The sequence below is a fragment of the Leucopleurus acutus genome, assembly GCF_964270905.1.
Source record: "Leucopleurus acutus genome assembly, chromosome: X".
NCBI classification, from domain to species: domain Eukaryota; kingdom Metazoa; phylum Chordata; class Mammalia; order Artiodactyla; family Delphinidae; genus Leucopleurus; species Leucopleurus acutus.
In genome coordinates this window covers 75,749,697-75,767,787 of record NC_139148.1, presented here as the reverse complement: position 1 = coordinate 75,767,787, position 18,091 = coordinate 75,749,697, and the positions used below count along the sequence as shown (strand labels likewise).

Below are 18,091 nucleotides of genomic sequence, written 5' to 3'. Positions count from 1 at the left end.
TTCATTGCTTTCATGTCCCACAATGCGTTTCTAGAATATCAACAGACATAAAAGTTTTTATTATCTTATATGTTATATTTTTAGTTTGATTTTACCACAATCCAAATAATACAATGATGCATTAAAGTGGATCTTTAAATTTTTTTAATTCCATCCACTGCTTGGATTACTAGATAATGTTACCTGCTAAACATTACCATTCCAGATATCCACTTTAGTGAATGCGAGAAGGTTGTTGGTAATTGACTAGATTATATGTGGAAATCTCCTCAAATGAGAAATTAAATGAAAGAATTGGTAAAATAGCAATGACTTTTTATACCTATTATAAAATAATTAAGTGAATGATTAAGCAATGGCTAAATAATTAGGAGGCAGTTTATATCACCTATAAGAAACTATAGTATGCTTAACAATTAGCATTATCACATAAGATGAATGAGGCATGATGAAAATTGTTCAAAATGTAAAATGATAATGTTAACATTAATTGAATACTTACATGTAAGACATTGTTTAATGACTTTATATTTATTGCCTCAATTAATCTTCCATACAACCATATGAAATAGGTGCATATACTTTCCTCATTTTAAACACAAAGAGAAACTGAGAGGTTAAATAATTCACTTGAGGTCATAACACAAAAAAGTTGCAGAACTAGCCTTTGAATTTTGATACTTTAACTCCAGGGTGAATCTGATCATGCTTTTCTATATAGGATGTGGAAGGAAAATGTCCCTGGACACAAGCACACTTGGGTTGGTTATGGAGCCATACATTTTTTTTTGCATAAAACAATGAGCATTGTAGGTTTGTTAACATGAGTTGAAGATAAATTCCATTGCTCATAACAATTAACTTTTTCTTCACCGTATTAGCCATTTTGTTAGCGTGCTTTTTCATTTCCATTGGTTTTACAAAATAAGTGATGCCTGATATTTTGAGCAAATCAAATACAAACTGTGGTAGACTATGAAAATAATGATTCTTCTAAGGAGAACAAACAATAAATACAAAGTCACACTTTGTCTGCTGTCCATAACAATTAACAATTATTCTCTATGTTTGCAACTAGCAGCATAGAGAATATCAAGAGACAGGAGGAAAACTCGTTTGCATTTGGCACAGCAGCGAGAGAGTATTATTATGTACAAGCTCAGGTCTGACCTTTCAATGATGCCTGCTTAAAATTCATAGATATTGATTAAAGAAACTAATATTTTCAAATTTATATTGGTGCTTTTCAGTCACAGTTCACTTTGAAAATCAACTAGGTATATTTTTATAATCGCATATTATTTTGGATGTTTTGTAGAGAAATGGCAAATTATGAAAAAAAATCATAAACACAGAGCATTTAGTACTGCTGAATCCCAGAAAAAAAAATCATTGAGTGTAAAAATCAGACACTTCAAGCAAAACATAAATTGCCATGAATATGATGTTTTAGCAGAAGGAATCAAGCTACTTTCCAGACAGGCAGGAGACATAAAGGGAACTGGAAATACTGGGGAGAAATTTATATTTAAATAAAAATGATGACAAAAAGTTTTAATTGAGAAAAAATAGTTTTATGTCCTCTTTATTACTTTCTATTAAATGCAGCAGATACTGGATAATGATAAGTCCTCAATAGAAGATTCCAGAGAAACCAGCATGAAAACAGTCTAAACCAAAAATGACTCAAAGTTTTAACACTTCTAAGAATATATGAACATATATATATATATATATATATATATATATATATACACTGTATATTATACTGCATATATGATATGCAGATTATAACCTACATATTCTTGGTCCTTTTTGAATTATCTAATCTCATTAAAATGGCAACTTCTTGTATCTACTGTGCAGTACTCTCTTCTCAAATGTTAATGCATATTTTAGCCATAATTATTTATAAAATAGGGAAGTAAAATGAACATCTCATGTGATTTGTTTTATTTTAGTACTTAAAGAGTCTATGCTCTTTAATGAAACCTGAGAAAGTCAAAGGTTTGGGCAACAATGTCCAGCAAGAGAAGCAGCTCAAATACAAGATTAGGTGCAGCTTTGGGATCCGTAGTGTTATCTCTCTTCTTTCCAAGTTTTCTCACATAACTCCTTGTAATTTAAGAAGAGAAAGACAAACGAATGGGGATGAAGGATGTAGAGCTAGGTGAAGCTCATACTCAAAACCACATGAGTGATATACTGTGGCAGAATTTAAGGCTTTCCCTTCTATTTCACCCTGAGACTCTGGAAAGTGTCCACAAAATAAACATCTAAATAAATAAAATAAAATGAGTTCAGATTATTAATTCCCAAGGTGATCAGTATGAGTAGAATTTACTAAGTAGAATTTTCTAAAAATCATTTTATCTTTTAGCTAGATGTTCTAACTATAGTAATAGTCCTCTAAAAGTTTAATTGCCACTTTTTTTCAATGGCAATTCTGTCACTTTAACTTATGTTTTTGCTCTGCTAATTAAATTACCATACCTAGCAAACTTTAGTGAGATATAGTAGTTTCCAGAAATAAGTATCAATAATACTCATGGTTCATACCCAGTTATGTAGGCATGATATTTTGGCATGGTTGGTTCCTGATACAACCCTGACATAATCAGCCAGAACATGTTTGAGGCTCAAATTAGAATCGCCTAATTCATGTTGAATTCTGTAGCATTCTGTAATCCCTTCTTAGAATACCTGAATTAATTTTAAAAACCAAATAATTATAAAAGTTCCCCATGTCCCCCCTTTTCTGGCCATGTGCTCTTAGTTTCCATTAAATGAGAAGAATGAACTTATAGCTATTGACAAAAATAATTAAATAGATATTGAACAATTTTTTAAAAATACTTGAGTAAAATCTGAAGGTCATGTATGATATTTAAGCTAGTTAAGATTTATTTAAGCATTTCATGAGTAAAACAAATCATATTTATTTAATTGTACCTTGAGAAGAGGGCATGGTTTTTGAAAGCTTGACCTTTTCTAGGAAGTGTGTGTGTGTGTGTGTGTGTGTATGTGTGTGTATGAGAAAGAGAGAGAAAAGAGAGAGAGAGAGAGAGAGAGATTGTATGTGTGTGTGTGTGTGTGTGTGTGTGTGTGTGTGTAGGCTGGATACTATTTTGGGACCTCTGAGATGAAAGTCACAGAGTCATTCCAGAATTTCCATTTAAAGTTGAAAATCTAGAAAACTATGTAAAATATAAAAAAATAAAATCATTGGAGAACATATTATTTAGAATTCAAATTAATATTATAAACAAAAATTATCTTATCTTTTATTACATCTTCTTGATGTACTCAAAGAGATGTGTTTTTGAAGGACAACTTGTACCAAGTCAATGATCTCTTGGTTCCAACATATCAACTAAAGCAAAAAAGCTGGGAAAATGTCTTGAAATCTTTAGTTTATTCTTTTACACACATATTCACTTGGTTATTTTTCAGCAGTGTAGGTATGACCTTGACCTTAATGGCTCTCTTAGTGATCTGAACACTTATTATAAATTCAAGAGCCATTCTTCTTTCTAGGGTGATGGAGGTAGGGAGGAGAAGAGATATTATTGTACTAGATATAATGAGTTTTATTTATTTTGATTGCACACAAAGGTCAAAGCAAGCCTTCTGGGAAATAACACTGTAACAGTGGTAGCATAGATGAGTGATTAAGATGTTTCTCAACATAAATATAATTTACAAATCAAAAAATTAAATAACAGGCTTGAATTCAATAAATAGAGTATGCTCTGATGTCACAGTGTATACCATTCTCACTACTATTAATAAACCATTTCATGTATCCTGTGATTTAAAGCCTTCAGTGTACTTCACTAATGGTACTGCATACATCAGTAAAAAATAAGAAAAACCTTAACAATACTAAAGATGCAAATGGTTTAATCATTAAAAATGTTTAATAGTCCATTAGCTTATAAGTGCTTCTTAGGTACATTTTCAGAATTAAGCAATCATCATTCAACAAACAAAAGAAATTCTGTTTCTATTTACCTATAAATTAATATATGTGATTTAGTGTAAAATTTAAAAAAAAATACATATACATGTTCAAATTCTAACTTTTGCAAATAACTTTAAATTATATTTTAACAGTATGTGATGACCAAGCTATTTAAGAATGACTTAATCAGATATCCTCTACTGTTTTACTTTAATAGAACCTTAGAAAGACTATCAGTTTATTCATTCAAAATGAAAGACAATGAAACACTACTTATTAATTTTGCCAAATATATCCCCCACATATAAGCCTTTTCCACACTTTTTGGCAGATTGATATTTTAGCTAAACAATGACTAGAATTCTCATGCACCTGTAAAAATCTATGCTATGCTGGAAGGATAAAAGGAAATAATTTTATGCAAGGGGAAATAACTATTATTTAAACTTGACTGGAAGCAATAACAGATGTTTCATGAATTTTCATGTTTTTGCCAGTATTTTCTTCCCTTTTTTTTTTTTTTTTGCGGTACACGGGCCTCTCACTGTTGTGGCCTCTCCCGTTGCAGAGCACAGGCTCTGGACGCGCAGACTCAGTGGCCATGGCTCACAGGTCCAGCTGCTCCACGGCATGTGGGATCTTCCCGGACCGGGGCACGAACCTGTGTCCCCTGCATTGGCAGGCGGACTGTCAACCACTGCACCACCAGGGAAGCCCCCTTTCTTCCCATTTTAATGGCAAAGAACTTTGAGTACCACCAGCAATTTTTATCCATTTATTTTTACAAGCCTCTTTCAACACAAAAGTAAAAAAAAATTCTGTGATAGTCAGACCCTTACTAGATGTATAGCTGTCAACAGAAGACTAACTAAATTATCTAGAGGGAAGAAAGGGGATTTTAAGACTTTTTGGGCTTGAAGAAGAAAAAGTTGCAGGATAACTTTAAAGGTTATCCTAAATGTTTTACATAGATATATTTATCACCAGTTTTATATTGCTGAGAGGAAAATAAGCAAATAAGGCCTAATTGTTTTAGTATATTTGTTGGTTAGCTTACAGAGAAACTGTCAGTGTTATTTGAATTATCTCCTCATCTTTGAATAAAGTTGCAACATTGATCTACTTAAGAATAACAGCATAAATATGATCTCATTCAGTTCTTGATTACCCATACTACTTATGGGCAGAAGCCAAAAGAGTAGATGATTCCTTGACCAGAGATAGTCATTGTGTTGTTCTTGAACTCCTGAGTGTATGGAGAAGCCCCTGTGTGGTGACAGACAATTTACAAAGCAAAACATCTATTCTCAAAATGACTGAATATTTTAGATATTTTCTGCAAACAGTAGAATGAATAAGATGATTTAACTATTTTTTATGGTAAAAAAGATATGTAAAATGTCCTAGTTTATGTCTTTGATGTGGCAGTTATCTGATGTGAAGTGTAAAAATTATTGCATGTAGTTATTTGTAAGAAATTCTGTAAACAGGCTAACATAGGCACTTTTAGACATCAGCTATAATGATGATTGCACACCCATAAATTTATCTAAAGGAAGTAGCTGAATATGCTATTAAGAGAAGAGCACGGTTAAAGTCCAGGATTTAGGAAATTTGGCTTATAGTTACAGTTTTGCCACTAATTAGCTATAGTTATTCTATGTTTTAACCTTTTCTCACACCTGTCTATTTCTTTAAAAGTCCTTTCTAACCAAAATCCTAAGATATTTGTAAATGTGCAATTTTTATAAACTTCAGTCAAATGAAACGGGATAAAAAATTCAGAGCATAAATTTCCTTTTTCTTCATATATATAGTAGTTATGAAAATAATTATAGCATATATACTTGCTTTGATCACATGTGGCAAGTTCAAATGTATGTACTTTTATTTCTTTAATATAGAAATAAAAATCATCTCAATCTTGATACATTAGTAAGATGTACACTAATTGCTATCAAACTTGCTTTATCCTTAAGCAAGACAAGTTATTTAGATCAGCCAGGGCTTCCCTGGTGGCACAGTGGTTGAGAGTCCGCCTGCCAATGCAGGGGACACGGGTTCGTGTCCCAGTCTGGGAAGATCCCACATGCCGCGGAGCGGCTGGGCATGTGAGCCTTGGCCGCTGAGCCTGCGCGTCCGGAGCCTGTGCTCCGCAACGGGAGAGGCCACAACAGTGAGAGGCCCACATGCCGCAAAAAAATAAATAAATAAAAAATAAGTATCTATAGTATATATAGCATTATATTAGTAATCGTTGTCCAACCTTCAAAATACCTCACCTGAGAGTTGACGGACCACAATGTTGGTAAAGTGTCATTGGTTATTTTGTTTCTGAGTTGAAAAATTAAAAAAATGAACATTTTCCATGTGGTTGAAATTTGTTGCTATTCTTGGATTAAACTTTCTATGTTTGCATTTCAACACGTCTTGAGTCATTAACCCTACTTCCATCTTAATTATCCTGGGTAGCTTCTATATTAAACACTAGGAGATCTGAACTGAGTTGCTACCTTGTAACTGCTTTTAAAACTTTTATTGCGAGGGTGTGCTTTTCCATTCCAACTGGAAACTCCATAAGGGTAAGATATATGTTTTTATTCCTTTGTCATCCTTTCACAGAACTTAATAAAGTTCATTACACATGGAAGAATGAAAGGCTAAATTAATGCTGCTGACTATTTTTAAAGCATTTTCTTGGTCAATATTTGAGAACTTAATGTAAATCATAGATTCAAGTGTATTTACTATTCTGTATATAAAGTACAATCAATTATTATGCTTTATAACCTATTATACTTTATATGAAACCTTGCTGTTTTATTTATTGCATGTTTACAAATATATCAAGTATTAGGATCCTGTAGGAATCCTGACAAATTATGCTTGCAGGAGCTGACAAAGTGTTTTTTAAAGTTTGGTTCAGAAGTTTGTTAAAAATTCAGATTCCTAAATCTCACCTCAAAACTAATAAGTTAAATTCTCTGGTAGTGGATACTGAGTAACTACATTTTTAACAAGCTCCCCAGATTATTTTTGGGCACAGTGAAGTCCAAGATCCTATTTGCACTAACAAGAAAGAGAATTGCCCCAGGTATAGCTCATTAAACTAGCATCTCTGAAAATTATCTGCCTCCCACACTCCATTACAACCAACATAATACTGGAAGTCCTAGCCAGAGCATTTAAGAAGATAAATAAAAGTTATCCCAATCAGAAGGGAAGAAGAAAAATTATCTGTGTTTGCAGACAACATGCTCTTATATGTAGATAACCCTAAAGACTCCTCAAAAAAGCTGGTAGAACTAATCAACAAATTCAGTAAAGTTGCAGGATACAAAATAAACATTTAAAATCCTTTCTGTTTCTACACCAACAACGACCTACCTAAAAAGGAAATTAAGAAAACTATTCCATTTACAAAAGTGTCAAGAAGAATAAAACACTTAGGAATAATGAAATTGAACCTTATGGCATATACAAAAATCAACTCACAATGGATTAAAGATTTTAATGAAAACCTGAAACCATAAAACTCCTAGCAGAAAACATGGGGAAAAAGCTTCAAGACATTGGTCTTGGCAATAATTTCTTGGATATAATACCAAAGCACAAGCAACAAAAATGAAAATAGACTAGTGGGAATACATCAAACTAAAAGTACATAAAATAGCAAAGGAAACAATCAATACTCAAAAGGAAAATAACAAAGGAAACAATCAATACTCAAAAGGCAACCTATGGAATGGAAGAAAATATTTATAAACCATCCATCTGATAAGGGTTAATATCTAAAATATGTAAGGGACTCACACAAGTCAATAGCAAAGAAACAAATAATCTGATTTAAAAATGGGCAAAGAAATAGACACTTCTTCAAAGAAGACATACAAATGGCCAACAGGTATATAAAAATGTGCTCAACATCACTAATCATCAGGGAAATACAAATCAAACCCACAGTGAGATATCATCTCAAATCTGTTAAAAATACTATTATAAACACAACAACAACAAAAAAACAAATGATAACAAGTGTTGGCGAGGATGTGGAGAAATCAGAACCTTTGTTATATGTTGATGGGAATGTAAAATGGTGCAGCTGCGAAGGAAATCAGTTTGGAACATCCCCAAAAACTTAAAAATAGAACTACCACAGGATTCAGCAATCACACTTCTTGATATATATCATTAAAAAAATTGAAATCAGTTTCTTGAGGAGATATTTTCACTGCCATGTTCATTGCATCATTAGTCACAGTATCCAAGACATGGAAACAGCCTAAGTTTCCATTAACAGATGGATGCATAAAGACAATGTGGTATATACATACAATAGAGTATTATTCGCCTTAGAGAAATCCTGCCTTATACGACAACATCGGTGAACCTGGAGGGCATCATGCTAAGTGAAATAAGCCAGTCACAGAAGGACAAAAGCTGTATTATTTCATTTATATAAAGTACATAAAATAATCCAACTCATAAAAACAGAGAGTAGAATGGTGGTTTCCAGTGACTGGGGGGGAGTGGGAAATGGAGAGTTGTTGTTGAATGGATGGAGTTTCAATTATACAACTTGAATAGGTTCTAGAGATATGCTCTACAACTTTGTGTCTATACTCTATTGTGTACTTAAAATTTTGTTGAGAGGATAGAACTCAATTTAAGTATTCTTGCCACAATAAAACTAAAGCTAAAAAGATATTTTTGAAAATTAAAAATCACTTATTCAAATGTTTAGTGAACTGCTCAGAGTCCTGGAATACCATTCAACTAGACCTTGAAAAAAAAAAAAGCATCATACTTTTTAAAATCTAAACATCCTAAATGGATATTCCACATGTCAAGTCCTATATTTTCTATTTTTTCTCACCACATTTTTTTCCCTTAAAGCATTATATATATTAACATGCTTTCTTTGCTACCATTCATTACTTTGTTTTTCCTGTGTAATGGAATGTTGGAGAATCTGAGGAAAGCAAGTGGAACTTCTCCCTAAAATTACTCACAGACACAAAATATTTTTCTTTTTTTCGGTACGCGGGCCTCTCACTGTTGTGGCCTCTTCCGTTGTGGAGCACAGGCTCCGGACGCGCAGGCTCAGCGGCCATGGCTCACGGGCCCAGCCGCTCCGCGGCATGTGGGATCTTCCCAGACCGGGGCATGAACCCATGTCCCCTGCATCGGCAGGCGGACTCTCAACCACTGCGCCACCAGGGAAGCCCGTAGACACAAAATATTTGAATAACTTCATGGACGTTAAAAAACCCAGACCTCTAAGATAAAGTCCAGATAGTCCTTATCTGTCTTTTAAGATCTTCCATGATCTATGCCTGACCTTCCTTTTTTGCTTAACTTTGTACTATTCTCCAATGTATATCATTCACTTCAGCCAAACTGAAATCTGTCATTTGAGCACACCTTAAATTTCTATGTTTCAGTGCCTTTTTCAAGGTACTGTGTTTGTCCTCCTACCTAGAATTCATTCTTCCCCATATCTGTATCAAAACGCTATCCATCCTTAAAATTGATCTCAAATCATGCTCCTCCATGAAACATTCTAAGATTGCTCTGGTCAGAAGAATTATTTCTTGTCTTTGAATGCCTAGCAGTTTCAATGACCAAGCAACTTAAACTGTTTTTGCAATACACTCTTTTTTTTATTGCCATAAACCTTCCAAGTGGATGCACTTTAGCTCCCCAACAGTATTTTAAGTCTCAAGTGGGAATCAACATCTATTATTTATCTTTCATCTTTAAAGTGCCTAAGAAAACATAATGCATACAATTGGAATTCAATAAACACTTGTTGAATGGCAGAAACAAATGAATATCAACATCTTATTTAAGCAATTGGCTTGTTGAATGTTACAACAGAATTCAGACTAAATTAAAGAGTTGCCTAAAGTGTTATGTGACAGTCTGTTACACATGCAATTGTTTATTAGTATTGTTATAGACAATGCAATCAACATTAGCCAGAAAAGGACATCTAAATGCCACTGTGTTGAAGCAATCTAGTTATACAGGGAAAATGTGGACAAAAGACTTAACAGTTAGCTTCTATTGAGTGAGCTGAAAGTGAAATAACCAAGAACCCATCACATGTTAAAGACCTGCCAAAAACACTTGTAAGGTGTATAGTATGGCTCCTGAAGAAGCAATAGCAATACACAGTGTGTAAGAAGGGCAACAAGTTTACATTCTGTACAATAGCATTTGAAAGCATGAAAAGGACAAGCCACTTCGACTAACAGTAACAGGTTAAGAAAAGTTAACCAGGAGTAAAAAAGCATTCACTTCTGATAGTTTCAATAAACATAATTGCTAGTATTGCTCTCCTCCAGTGCAAATGCTAGTGATATGTAAGTATTATATCTATATATTGATTTGGGAAATAATTATTTTACTATGTTTTCAGAGTAAAAACATATGTTGAATAAAATTTCAGTAATACTTTTTCCATCCTAAAGCATCAGATAATGAAAACTATTTGATTTTGATTTTCTCACTTTTAGTTACATTCTCTTAGATAGTTATTTTTAAGTCTATTTACAAAATCTTATTTCTCAACCACTGGGATACATATTGTCCATTCTCTTTAGTGAAATTGTAATCTTAATGGAATGGAATCACCATGAATAAAATATACTCAATGGCTGTATTTTTCATTTTAGCATGGAGTAATACAGATTTTTATATAAAAAAGCTTGTTTTATATGTGCCATTGTTTCCTCCTAAGAGATAAACCACAGACAGTAATATGAAGAAATAGAAAAAATGTGGCAGGCCATATTTTCATTTGAAAGCTCCAATAAATATATACCACTTCATTAGTAACCATGGTGTTCTGGAGTGATTAAATAAAAATGAGTTTATTTATACCCAACTATGACTTTATTAATTGCTATGCCCTTAAAAGTTGGTCCAAGCCAAATGATAGAATCAATATCATGGGGATAAGAATTGAAATTGCATGTAATGTTTAGTTGTTAACAGAACTTTAACTGATTTCCCTAAGATTGCCCTTAGGATAAAATCTTGTTGCTAATGTATAAGATTTTTGCATGGAGGAGATAACAGCCCACTAATTTTTTTTTCAGCCCACTGATTTTGATTTGGTATCCTTCTATTCAGCTACCAAAGAACAAAAATAAACAAAACTAACAAATAACAACATGTACTCAATTCTTAAAATTGGGTGGTCTTCCAGCATTGATTTACTAAATCTATTTACTAAGATAGTCTTTGCTAAAATATTGTACATTTTTAAAGAAAAATTGTGATAGTGTAATGATAGTATAGGGAGTTCCTATAAACCCCACATCCAATTTTCCCTATTATCAATATCTTACACTAGTCTGGCACATTTGTTACCATTAATTGACCAGTTTTGGTACATCATTATTAATTAAAGTCCATTCTTTATTCAGATGTCCTCAGTTTTTACCTAAAGTCCTTTTTCTTTTCCATATCACATTTATTCATCATGTATTCTTAGGCACTTCTTGGTTGTGACAGTTTCTCAGATTTTCATTGTTTTTGATGACATTTACAGCTTGAAGATTAAACACCAAGCATTTTGAAAAATGTCCTCTTATTTGGATTTGTCTGATGTTTTTCTCATGATTAGATTGGGATGGGGACGATGGGTTTTATGGAGGTAGAAGACAGAAGTAAAGTGCCATTCTCATCACACCATACCAAGTATATATACTGTCAACACTGCTGAGCAGTTTTGATGTTAACCTTGATTACCTGGCTGAGAGTATTCTTCATGTTTCTCCACTGTAAATGTACTCTTCCCCCACCACGCTTCCATGCTATACTCACTCTCCGAAAAGAAGTCACTATGTGCAGCCCACACTTAAGGTACAGTGTTCAGCTCCACCTCCTTGAGGACAGAGTATGTACATAAATTATTTGGAATTCTTCTGCACCAGAGATTTGTTTTTTCTGTCTTATTTATTTAAACATTGATTTATATCAATACAGACTTAAATTTTTATTTTTTACTTAGGTTTATAATACTTTTTTTTGTTTGTTTGCTAATATTGTTCCAGCTTTGGCCATTAGGAGCTTTTTCAGTTGGCTTCTGTGTCCCTTTGACATACCCCCATGATTACTTTTTTGAGGACTTTCTACTTTATGGCACAAGATATTCCAGATTCATCTTGCAGAATACTGACTTATGTTTCTTTATTAAGGATCCAGTGTTCCCCAGTCCTCCACCTCAATTTTAGTTTTTCATCTCCTTCAAATATAAGAATTTCACACTGATATACATATACACATACACACATATACATGTATACATATGTGTGTATGTATGTGCATGTGTGTATATATATAGCATTGAAACTATTTTTACTTACAAGGTCATAGGAAAGAAATCAAAAAGATTAGTATTAAGGGGCAGATGTCTTACAAAAATCAGAAAGGAGATATACAAGTTTAAAAAATAAATTTTAATGTACTAAGTGATTGAATATTTAAGCAATGTGTAACAGGTCAATGCAATTAATATGCTGCTCCTGAAGTCACATATTAAGTAGTACCACATACTTTAAGTTCTTTATTTATATTTCCAAATGCAGAAGAAAAATGATTCTTGTCTTTCAAATACCAGAAATAACTATAGGTGCTTAATCATAATACTTAAAGAAACATGACCCTAACATATTGCCAGATGCCTAGATGGAAAGGAGTCCCAATTTTATCAAATATTAAATATATTTTAATTAATGTTAGCTTAAATATATATGCAATACCACAATGTTAAGAATGAGTCGTGAGGACCATGGTACCTCACTCTCAGGAAAGAGGCTGTGAGTAGCAAGGATTTAAAATCAACCAACATAAGTTCATTAGGAATTAGGAATGTTAGGAATCATTGCACTAAGTTTAAATTATGTGTTAAATATTCTAAATTTAGTAAAGCAATTGAATAACTTATGTAGTTTTATATGGTACATTTTAACCCATCGACAAAAGGATTTAACCTTAAATTTTCTATAAACAACAATAAACCTGTAGTTAGCTCCTTATTCTTTCCTTTGAAGTAACAGTTTCTACTGAATAATGCAGTGTGAAATTAAGTAACACAGGCCTAGTTCTGAACTTTAGAAGGCCACATTATTTTTGCCTTGTAAGAAGATAAGCAAAAACCACAACAGATATCCAACAAAATAATACCCAGAGAAAGATGTGAATGTTACCTTTACATTCAAAAATTTTCCTTGGGAACATGCGAAAATATATGTAAAATATTTAGTGCCTGGAACATGGTAAAGGTTTACAAAAGATACTTATTATTTTTAATGTTGTATTATTACTGTTACTTTTCCAAAATCATCTGCTACCACTTTCCAAAATCATCTGCTACCACTCTCCCCTTTAAAAACCCTACTCCAGCTGCACTAGTCTCCTTGTGTTTAAACATATCAAGCACACTCCCATCTCAGGGCTCTTGAAATTGCTGTTCTGTCTTCCTGGAAAGTGCTCCCTGTAAATAACCAGGTACCTTACTTCCTACTTTATGAGAAAAGATATTACAATAAACTTCATTATTTAAGATTTCTCTTATGCATAAATATTTCCCAAGCATATTCCATATCACAGATGGATCTGTGTTGAGGATGAAGACGCACAATACATTTGGCCTTATCTGAATTGTTTTGTTAAGAAAGCAAATACACCATCAGGTGTCCATTTTCACAAAGGACACAGGGGCCACTGTACATGAGGCTTATGGTCTGCTGGCTGCATAGCCAGAACCTCAGAGGACAAAATGACACCATGGTTAACAGGATGGCTGGAAAGTCTCCTCTGTGACCATGGAATATGCATGTGATCTTAAAGTCACTATAGTAAACAACAAGTCTGGACATATTTTTGAATTCACCAGTTAAGGGTGTTTGGAACATTAATCAATGGACTGTGTGGGGACATGTGGCATTGATGTAAATAGAAAAAATATGGATGGAGGTTAGGGGCTCTCCTGTAGCACAGCAGCAGTAACCTCTCATTTGTTTGAATTTTTGAGTCAGACACCCTCATGGCTGTCTCTTCATTTAGATGGCTTCACTTCATTTAGATCTCTGCTCAAATGTTACCTCATCAGAAAGGCCTTCCCTATCTGAAGGAGTATCCCTTCTTCACTCTATTCCCTCTAATTATTTTTCTTCATAGTACTTACAACCATTTAAGTACTACATTTTGGTTTATTTTTATTATCTCTCTCTCCCCATTAGAATGTATACTCTATGAAAACAGGTTCTCTGTTTTGATCCTGTTTTATCCCCAGTGCCTAGAAGTGTGCCTGACACCCAATGGTGCTCAATATTTGTGGAATGAATTATTAATTAATTCTAGGTCTTATTCATCCAATCCCCCCTTCTTCGGGATATCAAAGTATATAGTGCCAGCTGCTTTTTTTTTTTTCTAGGCAAGCTCACTTGAAAACTGAAAAGGTCTCAAATGGAGGGAATTTGGAGTCTTGTCTAACACTGCAATACTGGAAAAGATATACAAAATCATATATCATACAATTAGTAATTTATGCAAAAACCAAAAGCCCCAACAGGTAGTATGAGGGTATTATCCCCATTCCTGCTAATTCCTTAAAACTAAACACCCCTGTGAATCTCCAGCTTTGCACTGGGGCATGTTGTTCTGGGCCCATACACATATCATCAGCATTTTATTTAATGTTCTCAAGCGCAATGAGGAGATAACCGCATTTGTCTTGGCAAATGCAGTTTACCACTTTATACACCTGGGTACTTAGGCATCATCTCTTTATGAGCAGTTAAAATATATATTATATATATATATATATACATATATATATAATCTTATAACTAAATATTCTGTAATATAAAGGCATAATCATAATACACTTAAAATATTCTGATTTTTGGAATTCTAGGGATGAAATAAAGAAAATAAAGGACATTGAGCAAGGTCATTATGGGGAAGCAAAGATGCAGAGTTCGTAGATAACTAGGACAAAAAGAAAATGATAATTGAGCCCAGGCATACTGATATGTGCATACTCACGGTGTGGGATCGTGATACAGAGTTGCTCATAAATGAAGTACATACTATACTTCAATTACATAGGAATGTATTGAGGTTTTTAAATTCCACAAAAACATATTAATATAACTTAATACCTTGGCTTTACTATCTGTTTTAGTAGTAATGGTAGTTTATTCAACTATATTACATGTTAGTAATTTAGTCCATTCTCTATTAATCCCCTGCAATATTTGTAGGAAGCAGGATGGCTTAAAGACCTTTATTTTGCCCGAAGTGTTAGAGCCCATCTTGTGTTCTCCACACTGACTGCCATTTTTGTTTGTTTGTTTGTTTTTTAACCACAAGACTTCTATTGAGGGGATAACAGGTTGCTGCCAACTTCGCAGGATTTTTTTCTCCTGCTTCTCAATTTTGTTGAAAAAGAGAGGCATTAGGAAAACGGGGCATAAAAGAGTTCCTTATCAAACTCTCTTTACCCAAGATGAAACAATTCAGAATGGGTAATGATAGATTAATAAACCATCATATTTCAATTAATAAGGTCCTCAATTTACCCCTTCTCTTCTGCTTAAAATATCCTTGGCACATCTATAAAACTACTTCCTGTATTTATTTTAAGAAAATATTAACTTTCCACTGTAACCATATGATATTTAAGAGAAAATTTTTTAGAACATGAACACTATCAAGAATAAAATAAAAAGAAAAATATATTAAAAAATATTACTTGGTGACAATTTATATTCGACATTTTATCTGGCATTTTCATTTAGCAACTAATTTATTGTAAATATATTCTCATGCTGGAAAATCAGTTTAGGGATCCTCAAAGAATTTTGTCAGGAAGTCACAGTGGATAATTTAAATTATTCTACAACAGAGTCAAATGTGCTTAATATTAACTTCCAAATTCAGCAGTTTTTAAAATTGTTGTCCATGGTGAGGGGAAATAATTTGAAAACCTGCTGAATCTAAAGCATAGATTATATATTACTTTGAAATCCAAGTATTTGTACTAAATACAACCTGCAATCCCAAAAGTTATACAGTATTTTCTGGAGTAATCACAAAAATATTTAGGAAAATTCTTACATACACATTTTATTTCTTAAGACATCTGTATCACAATCTATTATTATACTTAAATTCATTTCAAAACATCATTTCATTATTTACATTTCATACAGAAAGACTGAGTTCGTATAAAGGTATCATTTTGCACAGTTGCTTTGTCTTTTGCCATAATGTTGTTATGCTGTTTTTTCTATTGATTATGTTTTAAAATTATGGAAGCAAGGAACTGTCAGGTAGATATATTGCAAAAACATATCTAGAAGCAAATTTGCCAGTCCTTCTCCTCTAAACTTATGTAGAGACACAGTATACCAAATACCCAGATTTCTAAATAAGTTAGCATACCTTCATGTTGAACTGCTATAAAATTTAAGACATTTCAAAAATACCTTTTTCTGTAGCTCTTTTACACTTTAATTACATTACCAAAATTAATTGTGTTAATTGTGTCTACAACATGTTGGGGAAATAAAATCTGATAATGAAACAAGAAAAAAAAAAGTAAAGATCTACTAGATTAAGTTATGTTAGACAATATTAGAGGAGGGAACATAATTTCCTTCCACTCAAATAATTCTGGTGGACAGAAAAATAAAGTCAAATATTTTATGAGCTATACTTAAACTATACTTTATTATCACTTCTTATTCAATTTTAATATTCTGAAACATCTGACATGTTCCATTTCCTACTTTAAGATCTCACTGCTGTAAGCAACATTTCATTACTTGCTTTATGCAAAATATTTTCATAATTGCAAGCTAGCTATGAAACACACAACTTGAAAGAAATCTCAAATGCCAAAGGAAACTGTTCTGTACTCTCACATAAAGATAACATTTATCAAGCGTCAGTATAGCAACCACGTACTAAGGAATAGATAAGGATGTGCTGAGCAGTCAGAGCTTTTATTTTGTCAGAGTTGGCCTGACAAAGTCAGAAAGAGTTCTATATAATTCATCACACTTGTACAAAAAATCATAACTATTTGAACATTCAAGCCATAGAGAATATATACAGAAAATTAGCAATTATAATAAACATCTCTTAGAACTGAAACAGTATTCTTAATGGAATTGGAATGGAATAGGAAAAGTAAACTCACAACTGTAAAGCATATATCCCATTAATTATCAAAATGAATGTATTATTACTATTTTCCTTTATAGACCTAGAGGAGGGGGTTACTTGGAGACCCTGATTGGCTGCATACAAATTCAGAGATTATTATAACACTTTTATTTAAACATTAAATGAGAGTTTTAGAGGATAAGTTAACCTAAGCTATGACTTTGTTGTTATGTTTTCGAAAACTCCTACCTTGCTGTTGAATCTTCTGTATTGTCATCAGCCATCATCTCCAAATCTTGTGAGTGTTTCTCACAAGCTTCTTTGAACAAATTCTCCTCTGGAACTGCTTTAGGAGTATCTTCATTTGCTCGAAGATGTTCTATCAGGTTTTGTGGGTGCCAATTCTGAAGGGCTCTTTGATGGGAAGGGGCCGATCCTGGCACTGGTGTCAGTATGTTGTGGTGGACAGGACTATTGCTTTTCTTCAGTCCATTTCTGTCCCGAGAGTGGTTCTTCAACCTGCCCTGAACCGGGGTCCCTCTATGCTCATATCCTTCCTGCTGAAGGCAGTTTCCAGTGTTGGGCGAACCTTGAGAAGGATGACTAAACCACCTCCAGCGTAGTCTTAGGATCTGTTTCACATCAAACTCTTTCTTGCCAGACACTGACATCGTTGCAGGAGGAAAGACAAAAGCCTCTCACAGAAAGGAAACAGCCTTTGTTATCTCTTGTTTCTCTGCCTCTTCTGTAGGACTAACAAAAGCATAAGTGCCGAGAGCAGTCTTTCTTGCTCTCCCCTCCCCCGCTGTCTGTGGTATACTGTGAATACTTCTAGCTTTCCAGCTGAAGCAGAAAGCTGCAGCTAACAGTGTAGGTGGGAACCCATACAGACAGGATGATGAGGTCAGACCTTAAACAAGTAAATCAGCTTAGCAC

At 33.4% G+C, this 18,091-nt stretch overlaps 1 protein-coding gene across 1 annotated transcript in view; it reads right to left on the bottom strand.

Annotated features, from left to right (window-relative positions):
* KLHL4 (kelch like family member 4) overlaps positions 1–17,826 on the bottom strand; it is a gene marked incomplete at both ends in the record, with an annotated part of 111,622 nt that extends 93,796 nt beyond the window's left edge. The window contains one exon of the mRNA XM_082864254.1: positions 17,405–17,826. Within this exon, the coding sequence (XP_082720380.1) occupies positions 17,405–17,826 (422 nt within the window). The remainder of the gene's footprint in view (positions 1–17,404) is intronic.
* Positions 17,827–18,091: the final 265 nt, after the last annotated feature.